This window comes from Buteo buteo, chromosome 9 (assembly GCF_964188355.1).
Source record: "Buteo buteo chromosome 9, bButBut1.hap1.1, whole genome shotgun sequence".
NCBI classification, from domain to species: domain Eukaryota; kingdom Metazoa; phylum Chordata; class Aves; order Accipitriformes; family Accipitridae; genus Buteo; species Buteo buteo.
The window spans coordinates 34,634,572-34,652,101 of record NC_134179.1 but is presented as its reverse complement, the minus strand read 5'-3'; the positions used below and the strand labels follow the sequence as shown (position 1 = coordinate 34,652,101).

The 17,530-nt window shown below is 34.4% G+C and overlaps 1 protein-coding gene across 1 annotated transcript in view; it reads left to right on the top strand.

Annotated features, from left to right (window-relative positions):
• Nucleotides 1-235: 235 nt before the first annotated feature.
• Nucleotides 236-17,530, top strand: part of ADGB (androglobin) — a 104,682-nt gene continuing 87,387 nt past the window's right edge. Inside the window, exons 1-7 of the mRNA XM_075036817.1 lie at nt 236-379; nt 3,312-3,404; nt 5,671-5,742; nt 7,019-7,207; nt 13,515-13,654; nt 14,946-15,032; nt 16,714-16,916. Coding sequence (XP_074892918.1) covers nt 236-379; nt 3,312-3,404; nt 5,671-5,742; nt 7,019-7,207; nt 13,515-13,654; nt 14,946-15,032; nt 16,714-16,916 — 928 coding nt within the window. The remainder of the gene's footprint in view (nt 380-3,311; nt 3,405-5,670; nt 5,743-7,018; nt 7,208-13,514; nt 13,655-14,945; nt 15,033-16,713; nt 16,917-17,530) is intronic.

Sequence of the window (17,530 nt, the reverse complement as noted above, 5' to 3'; positions counted from 1 at the left end):
TCAGCAGGATTCCTCATATAAATGCATTTAAATATTTTGTTGGTTTATACCTAGTAACGCCACCTAGCACTTCTATAGGCTTGCTTATCTTAGTGCCAGGAAGTTATTGTAGTTACTAGCACTAAAATTTTCATTACAGTACATTAAAAAAAGAATATTTTATGAGATAAAAATCTTCCTACTACCCTTGCCTGTTCATTTTTATTCATGCATCTGTTTGTTTCCCAGGGCAACTATGTCTTCCCACGTAGGTGCTTCCAACGAGAAGTGGAGATTTCCTATTTGGCCAGAATGGAATGAAGCAGATATCAATGCAGAAAAATGGGATACTGGAAAAGTTGGAAAAGAGAAAGAAAAAACTGGAAAAAGTCCCATTTCAGTAAGTTGTGTGACACATATATATTATTTCCACTTCATTTTTTATACCTGTATTTAATAGAATATTTGTCACAACTTGAAAATAATTTGTTACTGAGAAATATATTAATTTTCAATCATATCTTTTCAATAAGTTTAAATAGTTCCCTCCTAAACTAAAATAATAAACTAAAAGTATTGTGCATTGTTTATTTTTTGCTTCTTAAATGAACTGTTAACATATGTGTGTGCATTAATGTGTGCACATTAATGGTTTAAAAAAAAATGCAACCCGAAAATCTATTTCATAACATAACTAAAACCAGGGATGTGGGAACAGCTGAACTGTTGTAGTATGTCAGAGCAATCCCTTCTCTGGGCACTGCAGTTTCTGGGGCCTCAAAAGGTTAAATGCACCCATCTTTTTTATAGGAAAAGCGGATGTTGAAGTCTTTTCTTTTGCATACCTCAGTTTCTGGACATGTGAAACACTATCTGCAGTTGTAGTGTGCAGAGAATGGTTTGAGGAGATAACATTATTTTGCAGAAAGTAAGCACATACCAGATGCGGAAAAATTCCTCAGTCTTTCCAACTTTGGAATGACTTTTAAGTCTCATCTGGATTTTTACTCCTTCAAACTGTTTATAAATACAGAATGTACATGCATTTTATGTAGAGTAGTAGTAAAATTATTTCTTAAAGAGTTTTTTAAACTTAGCATTTTGAAGTGATATTTAAAATCCATTTAATATTGTGCTTAATAAACTATTTTATATGCAGATTTTGCATTGTTCATATGTTTTTTCTGTATGTTTTCTTCTGTGCTATGTACATGTTGCATATGTGTAGATTTTTTTTTTCCTTATCCCAAGCTTAAATATATTGTACCCCTATGGGGCCAAAGAACTCCTCTGAGAGAAGGTATAGGTTCTATACTGAGTGCTGCCATTAACTTGACAGGTAAATAATTTTCCTTTGTGTCTTTCTTCTGTTCCATTACCACATTTGGTGTCTTTGGGCTGTACTCTAAACATTTATCTAGCACTAATCTGTTAGGTCTGCCAGACATTATTATAATAGATAAAATTTAAAAATAATTGTAACTGTAAATCTTTCTTCTTTTTTTAGCATAAGAGACATTCTGAGGTGTTTACTAGGCCATTCAGTTCTTCAGCCACAAGCTATATGAAACATTGCTCTTTTTACATGTTTAAAGGAGTTGTTAAATATGTTGGTCACAGCAGATGAATTTACAGATCTAAAGAATTTTCTAATGTGGCCTCTTTTGATCCAAACAGCTAGCCAGAATTCAACATCATATAGGGTATTTCAGTTAGAAACAGAGTTAGTGATGGCATCCAGTACCTTTGAGTACACTTAGAACATGAATATAAACAATCCTACTTCCTTGTGCGGGAAAAGGAATCAGTTGGAAGTGGTGTCTTTCCTTGTAATACTAAAGCTCTTTTACCAAACACCCCTACACAATAGCCTCTCTTAGGACAGTGCAGTGTGCTGCTGAGATTGTGCATTTGACCTTGTCTGTCTTGTGCCCGTTTCTTGCCTGTCTTGCCTGTAGAACTTGTGGTTGAGGCTCCTGTCCTTAGAATATCAACTCCTGAGACCTGGCAGTTGTCTTTTATAGCCACCTTAAATAAAAGATAAGTTAAACCTGATTTTGTCAGCCAAGTTTAGCTGAACTACAATATCCTTCTTCAAAGTATTTTTGCACTTGTAAACTAAAGAAAGGTTTGTGTCTGGTTTTTTACTGCTTCTTTGCATAGTGTTGTGTCATTCTCACCTGCCTCCTTTTGCTGGTTTATCTAGTGTTTAAGTGCTAAACTTTCCTGTTAGGCCATGTAGTCAGGGTTGGATGTATTTGAAAGCAGAATATAAACTCTGTTAATACAGTTCTGTATGGTCCAGGCTACAAGGCTTCCTTTAAGCTTTCAGAAAAACAAGTATTCCTAAAAGGTTCTCCCCCGGCCCCGCGCCCATTTATCTTTTTTTCCTTCAGGTTTTTGAAATAGTTTGTTGCAGATTGATATGTTGAAGGAACTTACACAATTGTGTTTGGGTTTGGTTTTTATACTTTTGTAATGTGTTTTCTTTTGCCTTCATTTAATCATAAGTACTCAAAGGATTGTAGTTTTTCTTTCCCAGAAACTCTTTATCTTGTTTCGTCTAGAGAAGATAAACAGAATACACTGTGGACTGTGAAACACACAGAAATGTATAATATGCCTAAAAGCTATTTAAAATTCCAGGCACAAATAAAAGGCATGTAACCAACTAGTTTCTCAGTCAGCACAAGCAGTATTAGAGACGTCTCCTCATCCTATGTTATGCTATTAAGTAAACATCATATATCCTGATGCCTTCTGTTCACACGGAGGATAAGTATCACTTTGGAAATGAAAGTCTGAAAATTATATGAGGCTCTCTTTTTAATGGGCTAATTCATGATGTTGTGTAATTATAGTTCTCTTTGGTTTCTATAGCAGTTTTAAATGCATGGAATCTGCTTTATTTGTGTCTAAATATTGCTTTAGATATTTACTTCCAGTCTTCAATTTTAAAAGCTTTAGAAATGAATTAGAAAAAGTACTTAGAAACAACTTAGTAGAAGAGTGCCTGACTTAAGAGCTTAAACAGCTTTTTGGGAGGTTTTTCTGAAAGGTGGAAAAGAAAAAAAACATTTCACATAGACCTATTTAGACAGTGCAGACCATAGAGACTTCTCAGAACAATATAAGCAGCTTTTGTGCTGAATGTTTATTTTGAGCTTTGCACTCTTTAAGTTCAGTTATAGATACGATTAGTTCCTTTTTATGCTATTTTTCCCCTTAAGTGAATTACCATATGAACAATATATTATTTTAAATCTTGTGGAAGATACAATACTGTAATTAATAAAAAATGTTCCATTTTTGTTCATGCATATTTTATGTAGCATGTCTTTGAGGATCCTGAAGGGAAAATAGAGTTGCCAGCATCCTTAAAAGTGCATTCATGGAAACGTCCACAAGAGTTTTTAACAAATAAGGTAAGAAAAAAGCAAGGTCATAATGCAAAAATGCTGCTCACCTAGCTATGTCGCAAGTAGAGGAAAATTAGTAGAGGAAATTAGTTCAACAGATAAAACCCACTTGACCATGCATAGTCATCCTGTCCAGGGACCATTGTACACTGAGGAGTCAGTGATCCATGTAACAGTTAACCTGTGCTGCGTGCAGAGCTTGGCCTTGAGGCCTGCGTGGTTCTGTACGTAATCCCTGGTTGCTGGATAAGCTCAGGCAGCTCCCACTTGTCACTGGTAATTACACCACCTGCATCGCCTCGCCTTTATCTAACCAGCAACAAGTCCTTCTGTGAACATCCTTTCTGTTTTACAGTAGAAGTGATGAAGAGAGTTGTTTTCTTGTAAGAAAATCCTGTAATAGCTCAAATCCTATCATAGCTCAATAACACCAAAATGACATAACCCTTTCTACGGGTGGGGTCTGCACAGAATGCTGTGCGTGGATCAGAAGCCTGTTTGATGCTGCACAACTTGGGTTTTCCAGTGCTTGAAAGGACATAAGGTTATCTCTACTAATCCCTTTCTTTACAGTTAGCTCTAATAATAGCATTTTAAATGATACTCTACGGAGTCTGAGTGCCTTTCTTACTGGCATCACCATGGACCAGCACCTCCTGGTGCAAAACATCATGGTAGTGTATCCTCCCAAGCCTGCTCTGCTTTTTAACTCCACATTCATTTAGAAGACAGCTGGACAGAGAGATGCTTTTCTGTTTTACTTTGTGTGCTTGTTTTCTCACTTAAAAATCAGTGTTATGGCAAAACAAGTTCTGTTTGTTCCAACTAAGGCTTCCCTTGAGCAAGTATCTGAAGTAAATACATCTGAAACTGTGAATTAGCTTTACCAGAAATATAGTACTTTTTCTCACTTCAACTATTGTACTTCTCCAGTCTGCATACAGAATGTGTCCATGTCTTTGACAGTACTTGTCTGGAAGGTAACCATAACATTTTAAAATTATGCAAGTGTCTTATTCAGTTTATTTTTAAAATTAATTGCAAAGAAAATACACAGCCTACCATTTTGAAGGTTAGTGTTCTCAAGTGCTGTTTCTAATCTAAGTTTTAAAGCGCTTTTACTTCAGATGAAATGCTGAAATTTTAAAACACTTTGACCAGCCTTCCAACTTTTTCAGGCTTGTCAGTTTTCCTTTTGTCAGCTTGTCAGTTCCATTTTTTATTAACTAGACACTAAACAGGTCCAAGTTTAATTTTTTAATGGAGAAAGGAGAGGGGGAGGTCAGGGGAGGAATTGACAAGACCAAAAGATTGGATGAGAAACGCTGCCAAAATGCATAAACTGAGTAGAGGTATCTGAAAGATGAGGGCAAGAGAACTGTCAGCCCAGAAAGCCATGGAAACATGTATCTGTATTAAAATAGCTTTTAAAATCTACCTTTACAGCACTATGAAGAAAGCATTTGCTTTCTTTAAGACCTGATTAACACTTTGATGCTTTGATGTATTTTGAATCAAGAAGCTATGATTACTAGAAATTTTATAAGTTGTTAAAAATTAATGTAAATGTCAAGTGATGAAAGGCTATTAAGAGTATATATGTTGCTACCTAATCTATTAGTAACTATAAAAGAAAGCATAAACAAGCCTATTTAGTGTGGTAAGCAAAGAATCAAGCAGCGGTCACCAATATGTGATGAGAGGCACAGATATATTTAGTTCAATAAACTACAATCCTAGTATGTTACTTCTAAACTGCTTACAAAAAGAAAACAGATTGTATAAACAAGTAATAGTCATCAAAACTATGTAAGACAGTCAAAGGTTTGATAAAGGCAGTGTTCATACTGACAATATCACTATCTAACTGGCCATGAAGAAAGAAATCCCTTTGACTCTTGGTGGGGAGCCAAGGAAATCTCAAAGTATGAGACAGTGTTATGATTATGATTTAAATGCAGAACTGAAATATTATGAATAAATTGAGGGAATCTCAATTTACTTATGTAATTATTTCATTTAATACTCTTTAAATCTTCTGGCAAAAATAATGTTTTTTTAAAATTCTGAACATCTACATTTTAAGACATTTTTATTAAGAAATACCAAAGCAGCTACAAGATTTGCAAACTGATGGCCTTTGGTTTGCAAACGTCTAATGAATGTTTGCCAAATGTCTAACATTTTTATGTCACTACTGTTAAACATTAGTGCTCATTTAATTTTTTCCAGATAATTCAGCTATGGACTTAACTAATTTACTTTCCTTTAGATTCCTGTGGTTGTCAAAAATGAAACCTCATTTGACCTTGTTTCAGCAAATGAGCATATATTTTGTAGTGAGGTAGGTATAAATACATTAATGTCCTGTTTTAAAAATATTTTCTTTCATTCTTTTTAACTCTTTTTAACTTTCTGGATTTCTCTCCAAATTTCTACCATGAAGAAATAAGTTGTGACAAATTTTTTTAAGTGAAAAAAGAATTATAGGAATAAAATGGCAAGCAATCATCTAGATTTGTATAACTAGTATTTACCTTTTTTAGAATTTGAATAATTAAATCAATGATGGTAAGAGATTTTCCAAACATCTTTTCTTTTTTTTAAAAAAACCAACGTATTCTATGAACTACAAAGATTATTACTGGGTAATATTATCTAAAGATAAGACCAAATAAAAGCTGTACTAGAAAGAATTTTTATTTTTTGTTCAAGCTTTTCTGAAGTCATGTTCTTAGTGTGCCTGCATGTATGTGCAAATGTCTGTCACCCAGCCAGTCTTTTCCTTCTCTCCAGAGTTGAATAAATATTTACTGGATTTCGACAGATCAGGGGAAAATATAAAGCAGATAGAAGCAAGGCATCTGAGTGCCTTACTAAATACAATATTCATAATTTCTATTTCATTCAATGCTTCAATGCAAATTCAAAATTCAGCACCAGAGAAACTGTATGGGAGGAAGCCACCAGAAAACAGATGATGTAAATTTTGCTCTCCACAGAACCACTAATTAATTTTAGGGCAGTTTCTTGTAGTGAAAGCTTATTCTCATTCTTGTTTATATAAAACACTGTAACAGTCTGGTAATACTTGTGAAACTATAGCACATATCAGAAATCTGCATGTTAGAAAAACACATGCACTAAAGCATGATTAGTTAAAGCTTCTATTTTAAAAATTATTAAGTACTTTTAATGATTTAGGATTGTTTTTTACTGAGTACAAATAACAAGTATTAAAGCCAATACTGATTTTTAGCAGCTATATCTAGTAATAAGTAATTAAACAAGTGACAGTTCACAAGTCCTCTAACATAGTTTATTTTGAAATCATATGTCCTCATTTTCTTTGGTAAATGATGAACAGCATAATTTAGATTGTGCCTTTACTTCATGAAACTAAGTTTTGTGTTATTGTAGATAGATATTATGATTATTTTAAGAAAAGTTGTGTCAGTGAAATTAATTTTTGCATGAAACCATAGCTATACTTTTATGTCACTTATTCATTTAAAACAGGATCTTTTTTATTCTTTGATCATTATAATATACCTTGATTTAATTTTTCTAAAAGATGTAAGTCGAAAAAAATTTTTTTTTCTGTTTATCTCTGTTTTCAGCTGATGAGGTGGATTGTAAGTGAAATTTATGCACTTTGGAGGATATATAATGAAAAGGCCTTAACTAATGGAACATCCACACTTTTTTGGAAGCCATGGGAACACATTTATGCCTTATGTAAAGCTACCAAGGGACACATACCACTGTACAATAGCTATGGAAAATACATAGTGAAACTTTATTGGATGGTGAGTACTTCCCTCCAACAGTATATAAATATTATGCAGCTAGCATGGCAAATTTTAATGCTTAGGTAAGTATTTACTATTATTTAAAAGATCTGGATTTGTAGGAGTAGAAGCATTGACAAATTGCTGATGCATGTTAAAAAAAATGCCTTTTACAGTTCTTGTGATATTTGTACAACTTAGAACTTGATAAAATGGAATTATTGCTTGAAAAGGCAATATTCTTTCTTTGTAGCTTATGTAGAATTTTGCTCATTGTTAGGAGATTTTTTTTTTCCTCTGGGCACTGCAGCAAGATACTACATTTGAGTTCATTTGTTTATTACATTATAGAAAGAGGATCCAATAGTGACAGTTGCTAATGTTGCATATGCTCAAACTATTGAAATAACTTTTCTGATACTTGTGACTTTTTTTTTGTGTCAAACAGCAGTTTTCAATGTTATTCCTTAGCCCAAAGCACAATTTCAATATATTTGACAGAAAATAGTGGGTTTATTCTGTATCATGTAATGAGAGGTTAAAATAATTTTGATTTAAGAAGTGATTAATTTTCACCATTTGTAGTTTCTTTCAGCTGCACGTGATACGTTACATCCTATATTTACAGGGTTTGATTTCTAAACCACCTGTCCTCTTATAGTCCTATGTAAACTGTTTTTGATTTAGCACATTTAAAGAAATTTTCTTTCTTTTATTTCTTTCTTATACCTTTTTGTTTTATGAAAATACTTCTTGTTGATATTTTGGGGGCTTTTTCTACTCTGTGTCTGAAGATGTTATGACAATACTAAGCATCATCTGTGTGTGCTACCTGAATTGAAATTCCTTTTACCACTTGAATTCTCAGCATTGTTTGTCTTTTACTATATAATAAGGTATGTTTCATTTCATTTTTGGTAGAGAGAAAAATATGAAGACTGTTTGTGAGGTTTGCACTGCACTACAAACTGTATGATTTAAATTCTCACTGGGTAACTTTTACCCCACTTTTGTTTCAGTCTTAATTTAATCTGCTGATTTCTTTGGTGTGTGCATTAATTATTTTGAAATAATATTCAAAATATTTCCGTTCCTGTGTAGTGAATGATAGAATATGGAGGTTTGATGCAAATGTTAGTAGAGGCAGACAAGTCGCCCACACCTCTGGTGTATTAGGATTAAGAATGTTTTTTATTAACTCAGTTGGCTGGCTTTACAGAGCTATTTGTATCCAATTGTATTTAAAGGTGATTAAAGACTTCCAGTGTGAGGACCATTCACTGAAGAGGTACTGGTAAAACCAAAACATCCCATGGAGTTTCTAAGGATAACAGACAATAGCTTCTTAACGCATTTTACAGTCAACAGGGAATGCTTAATTTAATATTGAACCTCATACTAATAAATAAAGACATAATCACTGACCTGAAGGTTAGAAGTTGTCTATGTTGTTAGGGTTGTTCTGGTTACGTTTGTCTTTTGGAAACAGAATATGTCACAAAACACTAAGATGTGTAATTGACCCTGTTAAACTTCCAGTCACCCAAACTTGAAAATATTTTTGACACAGTCAGTTGGAAACATAAAGTTGGAAGTGTTAATGAAAACTTAAAGGCATCCCATTGGACTTCTAAAAAGATAGAATTCATGGAAAGAGAAAAACTTGTACTTAAAAAAGGAAACAAAACCTAAAAAAGAATGTGTAAAAGTTGTTTTTTTTAAAAAAGCAAAAATTAATGCACATGAATACAAGTGAACAGCCAAGACAATGCAGACAGCTGATTAAGCAGGCCAAAGGTACTAATGAAATTTAAGTTGCTAATAGTACTGATGCACAATATTTAAAAACAGGCTATCACAAGTTACTGATAATAAAAACATAAACAGCAAGGTTAAGAAAGAAAACACCAACAAGAAGTTATTCAATGAATATGCCATCTGTGCATTGGAAGGCTGAAAGAAATATATCTTCCTTGGCACACTGTGAATTGACCAAACATGATTGTCTCTAACAGAGTAGGTTTAAAAGGTTCAGCTACTCAAATTAAACATTTTCATAGGTAAGCTATGGATGTATTCAGAGTGCCTGCTTGAGATACCTGCTTTAGGCATCACCACACCAACTGTCTCCAGCAGCAGAATTTACATAGATGAATTTAGGTGGTGAAGTGGTCTGTTATTGTCAGTGGGGATAGGTGTGGTTTTTTTCCAAGGGTGATTAAGTTGTCTCACATACTGAGTGAGGAGCTATCAGAATTAGTCAAACAAACATTCAGAGTTTCTGAGTTTTCCTGGAGGTTAAGCAGCTGACTTAGGCTTTGTATTAGGTATACCTGTCTATGCAGATATCAAGCACTAGATTATTCTGTGAGAGTGCATGAAAAGTTACAGAAAGTTCATATCTTTTGTCACATGGCTGCCACCTCTCCTTTTGCATAAAATGTGGTGGTTAGAGCACTTAGGAAGGGGTAGAAGAACAGAATATTCTTTCCTTCTCAGTTGTTAAGGACTAAAACTCCCAGTTTCTGCAAGGAAAGTTCCATGACTACAGGTAAGACTGCTCTGCAAAAATGTATGTCATGGGACCAAAAACCAATGGGAGACACCTGGATTCTTTTCCAAAGTTTCAGTATCATTTAGATTTTAGGCTTTCATGTGTTTAACTTGCGTGTCTTCCAGCTTGATAAAGGTTACAAAGGCATTGCATATAGTTAGTTACAAATGGAAAAGAAGATAATCCTAGTGGAGAACTTTTCAGTGAAATACAAAAAGGTCCAATAGCTAGAATTTTACTTTAGATTAATTCCATCCAAAATATGGCATAACTAATTAGAAGAAAAGGCAATTAAATATTAAAAGAATATTTGAGGGAAATGGTATATTCAACATTTCTTTATATCCTTGAAGTGTGATGAAGTAATTTAAAAAAAAAAATTGCTCATTTTGCTTTCTGGGAGAATATGTTATTAATATATATGCATGGGAAAAAACCTCATACAGTAAAAAGGAACCACCAAAGACTGAAGGAAACGCAAGAAGAGAAGAGGAGAATAGGGAAAGAACAACCTGGAGGCTTTTTTTGCTTTTAACCCACAGTAAAAAAAAATAAAAAATAGAGATCTCTTGAGAAAATGTTCTCAGCCAATAGGAGGCAGTCAAAAGAAAGAGCAATAATAAGTAAAAGAATGAAACTCTTAAATTTGGGGAGAAAAGTTTTATGAGGGCTGTGTTTGTGAAAAGTGCTGATGTGGTTAATGGAAGGATTTGGAAGATGTTATGTAAGAGTGCAGGTCAGAATACTCAAGGACAACACTCTTAAATGCATAACAATAGGAGACAGAAAAGTATACCAGAGGAGAGGAAGAGAATATACATATATATATATATATATATAAAATTTTTCCTAATGTCTTCATGGCAAGTCTCCAGTTTACCATTATTTGAGATAATTAGTGTTGCTCTACAAAAGGAGAAGGCACAAACTTCCCATCTCACAATGTTTTTAGAACTTCAGAATAAAGGAACTTGCATCACATCTGCAGCAGATGATGCTCCTGGAGAGGGCCAGCAGCAGGTCAATGCCTCAGATGGATAAGCTGGCCAAGTTTCATGTTGGAGTTGCGGAGAGAGCCTCGCAGTTGCATGCAGCATGTCACTCAGAAACACCTCAGTGCAGAGTTCTTTCAGAAATCTCTACAGTTACAAATAAAAAAATAGTTACTCAAACACTTCCATGACCCTTGGAAAATTGCTCATATTCTATTTCTATGCTGGAAACCATTACACTAGTGGTTGTAGTATAAAAACTTACTCTGAATAAAAGTAAGGAGGGATTTCTTTTACTTTTTCATCACTCTGTTAAATTGTTTATGAGTCTGTCCATCTTTTGGAATCAACATAAATGCAAACAAAGCGAGGGAGAGCATTGAATGGCTGCACTTACGCACGTTGCTGTTTGATACATGTCTCTTGAGAGGGAATAAAACCCTGAGCGTATTAATTTCATTTCTAAATAATCCTGCACCATGTATTTGTATTAAGAAAAACATACAGTTCTAATACAGTGTAGATCAATTATAATATTTTAAAAGGAAGTTTCATGCAGTTGCTATTGATACATGTCAGCTAGCCATCACTGAGGAAGAAATAGGAAAAACAGTTAAAACTGGAAGAATCTCTTAACTTTCCTGTAAGGGGGAGCACTTAGCTGATTTACATGCTTGTGCTTTTCCTATCCCTTACTACTGCCTCCATGTACAGAATAACTTATAGTCATAGAGACAATAAGAGTTGCCTGCATTTGAGAAGGCAGAAATGATGTTGCCCAGGTTCCTCAGCAGAGGACATTATTCTCTGTGTGGATTTAATGCTGCAGAGGTTGTGTATTCATGTGATAAAAGACCTCATTTTAAAGCATCTATAGGAGTTACCAGGGTGTTTTAGTTTCTTTGTCAGTTTTGGTTTGGTTTTCTTTTGGGCCTTTGGGTTTATTTCATTTCTTTTCCTCTGGAAATACAGCTGTGTTTCTCAGGAAGAAAAAACAGGGAGGAAAAAGAGGGTCAAATGGTGGAATATTAAAGAAAATGTGCAAATGAGAAAAGACAAGTATCAGTAGAGATAGAGGAGAAACAGATTTCACAGGAGAAAGTGGAAAATTAAATGAAAAGAGAGAGAAAGCACAGTGGAAGATAATGAACTGGTTTCAGTAAAATGCTATATTGAGTTCTGAGGGGATTGCCGTCCACCAGATCAAACCTATGGATAATAATTTTTCACATAACTGGAACAATACTCTTTCAGTTTTACCCAACATCCTACTTCCACTTTGCATTTCTGAGGTTTATTGAATTTGTTTCTTTATTTCATCTCACCTACAGATTTCTTTTGCTGTCCATAAACCTTCTGCCCCATGTATTTTTCTTTCTTTCTCTTGGTGTCTTATCTCCTTAAACCAGCATAATTGTTTTTAGAGTTAGTAGTGAAATGTTGTAAAAAGGTTATCACTGATGCAAAATAATTGCGGTATGGATTCTGTTATTTATTAAGTATAAAAGGTGAGCAGTTGGTGAGGAGGAGAAAATTTTTTTAGATGGTGCTATATATGCAAAAAAAATGCTATTGCCTTTTAAGAATTATATACACAGAATTACTACTGTGAATTAAAAAATGTCCAGAGCTACAGAAAACCAAATAACTCCTCAATCTTTTCCTTTACTTTTCCACTTGTACTGCTCTCTATTAAACTTCAGCAATTACTGAAAAAGGAGATGAATATGTGATTAGTTCACTTACTAGGTCCTTTTCAAACTTGGGAAATTTTAAAAATTTAGTTTTGGCTGTCAGGAAATAGTTTTTATCTTAAAAAATATTAGCCTCTTTTATGCTTTTGGGGTATCTTTGCCATATGGCCTAAATTTGTTTTCTTCTGAAACCTATAGAAGTCATATAGAGTTAATTGACGGGCATTTCAGCTTGAAGCCACAGTTTAGTTACAAGCAGAGCACAGTAATTTTGCCCTCTCTGATAACATATGGTGAACATTTTAGTGATTTGGTCATTCTTTGTCATTTTGTGGGTGAGCTAACAGAAGTACTTGCTATTGCTCCACTAATTCCTTTGCCTCTCATTATGTCTTAATGACTAGGAGAGAAACTTTTTTGGAGAAGGGTAGGCAAGATTATTATGTGGGATACTAGCTCAATTTACTAATGAAATATCTGGTATTGAAGACATCAGTATCTTGTCTTACCTGTTTGTTTCTTCTGGAAATATGGATATTTGTTACATTCAGTCATTTGGTGGTGTTTCCTATAGTGTTTTATAAGATACAGTCTTAATGCTTTCCAGGACACTAACCACTGGAGCCAACATTCCCAGGTATTTCTTGGGAAGCAAGGGGGACTGCTTATATCACAAGCATTTTCCAGACTAAGACCTTAGGGAGGCATTTGCAAAACTGATATTTTAGTTAAGCCTTTTTTAAATATTACTGTTTCCCAGGCATCTGTCATGGCTGCTGAATAAACAGCAATGAACGCATGCACATGATGGAGTAAACATATGAGAGGAAATTTATTTGGAAATAGCTGCAATTAGATTAATCTCTGAAATAAGTCAGAGCAGTAATAAAATGCTATGAATACTGTTTCCATACTTCTCAGATATAATATGAGAACTTCTTTTAAAACCATCTGTAATGTAAATCAAATTACAGTAGAATTGGGTTCTTGGGAAAGGCTTAAAAGTTCCCTTACACACATGTTCTGTTTCCAGCCCACAAACTCAGTGTTTTCATTCTTCTTTCCTCTCCTTCCCTCTGTCACAGGGGTGCTGGAGAAAGATCACTGTGGATGACACTATGCCTTTCAATGAAGAGGATAATTTGTTACTACCAGCTACAACCTGTCAAATTGAACTTTGGCCAATGTTGCTGTCCAAAGCTATCATTAAACTGGCAAATACTAGGTATGTTTAGTCATCTCACTTTCAGTTTGTTTTGTGAAGTCACACAGAATTTTCAGAAAGTTGGTTTAGTATACTTGGGAAATATATTTTGCTAAGAATTTTGTAGTGACGAACATATAATTTTCTGAAAGCTGACACCGTAAATCAGTAAAGCAAAATCCCCTGTAGCTACAGAAGGTGCGGTGTTTCCTTTTTAGATGTGTTTGTAAATTTATGCACAGAAAACTTTGCAAAGAAACTGGAGTATGGTCCCTGTTTGACATTATTCCTAAAAAGCTTCACATGTGTTTTTCTGCCCAATGGAAATGTCCAAGAAGTTTTAATGAAGTTTTAATTGACGGCCTTAATATTGGCTTAACCAGTACTGAAAATAGAGTATTGTAAGCTACTTTTGATGCTTTTGCTACAGTTCTGCTGCTGTGCGCTGTGGGGTGATCCACTTCCCTAAAACTGACCTGGAAAGTAGAATGTGGCCCATGGTGCAGTGATTGACAATTATGGCCCCAGGTTCCTTTGAGATACGCAATGAACACCAGGTGTTTAAATGACTAAACTTCAGAAAAGAATTCCAAACACCGATCTGGGTAGTCAAGCTTCCCTACTCTGGTCATATCAAGTTATGTTTGTTGGAAGAGCAATCTAAAGTACTTCTACACAGTTTAGGGTGTTGCTTGCAGGTGCCTGTTAGGAAACTCTGTTTGCGGGAACGTGTTTGAAATACTGCGTTTCTCCAAAGCACGAGGGTTAGTCATGGCCAACTGCTGGCGTCTTTAGCCTTGGTCCTCTCAGGATCTATGGATGGAAATCTCTCCAGAGAGTAGGAGACTGTATCGATTTGAAAGAGTGGAGTGTGGTACACTGGAAATACAGCCAAGTTGCGCATAATAACCTGGGAGTTAGAGCAGCTGCTCAGGAAATGGAAGTTCTAGATTCGTATCCGCTTTCTAGCGTGACGGATTTAAACCCCACTTCTCCAACCCTGCAAAAAGAGGCTTTACTGTATGCAAGTATACACAGTATGCTTGCTAACAATTTTGAAACTATGCCGGTGTATCGGAGGGAACACTAAAAGAATAGGCCTGGTGCAAAGGCATAAAAGCAAATTTGACTTTGTAGGCTAGTATTCAGCAGTGCTTTGGAAAACTCCTACAATTGCATGTGATGACTTGTTTTTCAGCAAGTTATTCTGTTTGCATATGGTCTTACTCCTACAGAAAGCAATGTAGACTACAGAGTTTACTGTGTGTTGGTTATATTACATTTCTGTATAATGTTTACTTTTGTCTTATAGTATACATGAAACTGGAAAAAGAGAGCTGGACGAATTTACAGTTCTGCATACACTGACTGGATGGATACCAGAAGTTATTCCTCTCCAGTAAGTTCTGTTAAACAATTTACATACAGAATTAAATATTAAACAACTTATAAGGCATTATGAAAAATAAAGCTGAGCCCTAAAAGTCCTTCAGCATCAATTTTGGGAAGTGTACAATTTTTAGTTCTGGCACTTGAGAAATGTGCCTCCAGGGAATGCAATTTTATTGTGTTTTTCTTTGTAGGTCATATAATTGCTTGTAAAGCTTTTTATCATGTTAAGCTGATGCCTTTTCTTTAGAAAATTAATTTATTTTTAACTAATATGAAACACTGTGGTGAAAACAGGGTTAGAGAAATCTGTTTCATCTAATATACAGATTCAAAAGGTCTGCCACATACTTTGTATCTGAATGTGCTATACAAAGTATACATCATGAATTTGGAAGTAATCGACTTCAGCTAGTATGGTGTTTTCACCTTTTAAATTGGAATAGTTGATATACTTTTATTTCCAACCCAAAATAGTATTTCCAACCTATAATAACATTTTTCTTGTTTCCTGTGCATTTTAAGTCCATTTTGTGGTTTTAAAGAATAGACATCCTAATTTTCCAGCTTGACATTCTTTTTACTGAATAAATGACTGGGATACAGGCACTAAATATTTAGACTTTCTTTTTTACCTTATACTGTTTTGCCTTTTCATGTATACATTCTAATGAATACAGAGATAATAAATAGTTTTGGTTTATATATAATTTATTTAGGTATAATTGTTTATTTATAACAGTATTTCAGTATTAAATAAGTTCAGTCAAAGGCTATTTTAGCCATTATTTCAGCATTTTTTATGTCCCAAGCTCTGCTTGCAATTTAGGTTTTTGATATATTTGTGTCTTACAGTAGTGCATATGTAGCCCATGGACTTAGATTCCTAAGTAACCTAAATTTTGTTTCTTTATGTAGTTAGGTTTACAACTGCAACAACAAAAAACAGTATTCACAGCTCTGGCACTTACTGGAAATATATTTTATTCTGGAATAAGAAAATGTGAATACCATAGTCTTTGCAATAGTAGTATAAGATGGCTTTAGCTCATTGTACAATTAATGTTTGTTTGGTTGGTTTTTTTTAAAAAAAAGGTTGCGTGCAGTTAGCTTGCATGAAGCTTATTCATGGCCCTGAACAATTCATTCAGTTTTAGATTATTTCTGGAATCACTGATTTTCTGTGGAGAACTAGTATGGCTGCAACTATCATGTCATATCAGAAAACTGTTGTAGCTGGTGGAATCAGTGGAAGAGGCATGGAAATATGTGTGCTGAAACAGTTAGGAAAACCTAGATTGGAGCCTTTGGTACCTTTGAGAAGGTTTTTAATGTAGAGACCCAGAATCAAGTTATTATATGGTGTAGTTGCAAAGTGGTCTGCAGATTGTCCTGCTGCAAATTTTATCTACTAAAAAGCTTTAGCAAGGATGCTTTATTTACATGCTTCTCTAGCCACTATCTCTTTCTTTTTGCATCTGTCCATAATCTTATCTCTTAACAAATTGGCTGATACACAAAATCAGGCAAGTGTGTTTTATTTACTGAAACAACCCAGTAACTTTTCTGAGAGCTGGACTGTCAGTTGTAGTATAGTGTTGTCCAAATGAAAATCACACTTTCTTTTCTTATTGCAAATATCATTATCGTTGACTTTTATGTGTGTTTTGTTTTGTTTTGTTTTTTTAAAGGCCTGGATACTTTGACAAAGTCTGGGGCTTTTTGAAAGAGATTGTGCCAGAATTCCAGTTGCCAAATCAGAAGACTTCAGAACTTGATATTCCTCAGTCAGATACAAAACCTAAAGAGGCCAAAGTCTCAGAGTTAAAAAATGAAGTTTCATCTCTGAATAAGCAGTCTGATAAACCTGAGAAAGCTGATAAAATTGGCAAAGGTCTGTAATTTTAGGTAGTGTTATCTTTGTCAGCCAAGCATAAATAAAGTTAGCATAACCCCTGGCTTCAAATTTGTATGTCTTTATTAAGCCACATGCTGTGGGTTTGTTGTTGTTACACTGAACATGTTGCAATGGTGTAAATTCAAGACAGTTTGTTTTTTGTTTGTTTTGTTTTTGTTTTTTTTTTAACTGTAGATCTTATTAGAAGCAGTACTAGTCTCTTATTTTATGAAAAAAAAGCTTCATTTTATGGCAGAGACTTGTTCAGCTCTGTGTCACAGCCATTTCTCTAAAGACTGGTTCCTTGCAAAGGGATAACAGAGAGGTTACAGTTTCCTCAAAGGCAACACTGCTCTGACCATCAATAAATTATACATTTCATAATGGGTGTTACAAACTGTGATTACCTGCAAGGGGTTCTGACAAGTATATTCTAATGATTACCTGCGTTTTTATTGATAGCAACTTTTCTGTTTATGCTACTAGGTACAGGTATTAATTTTCTTCAAGAGCTGCTAATCCTATTTGCATTTAAATGAAAAAAGTTAGGTTTAGAAATATATTTGTTCTTCAGTGTTTATATTTGAGACTGAGTTTTCTTAGTTGCTGTT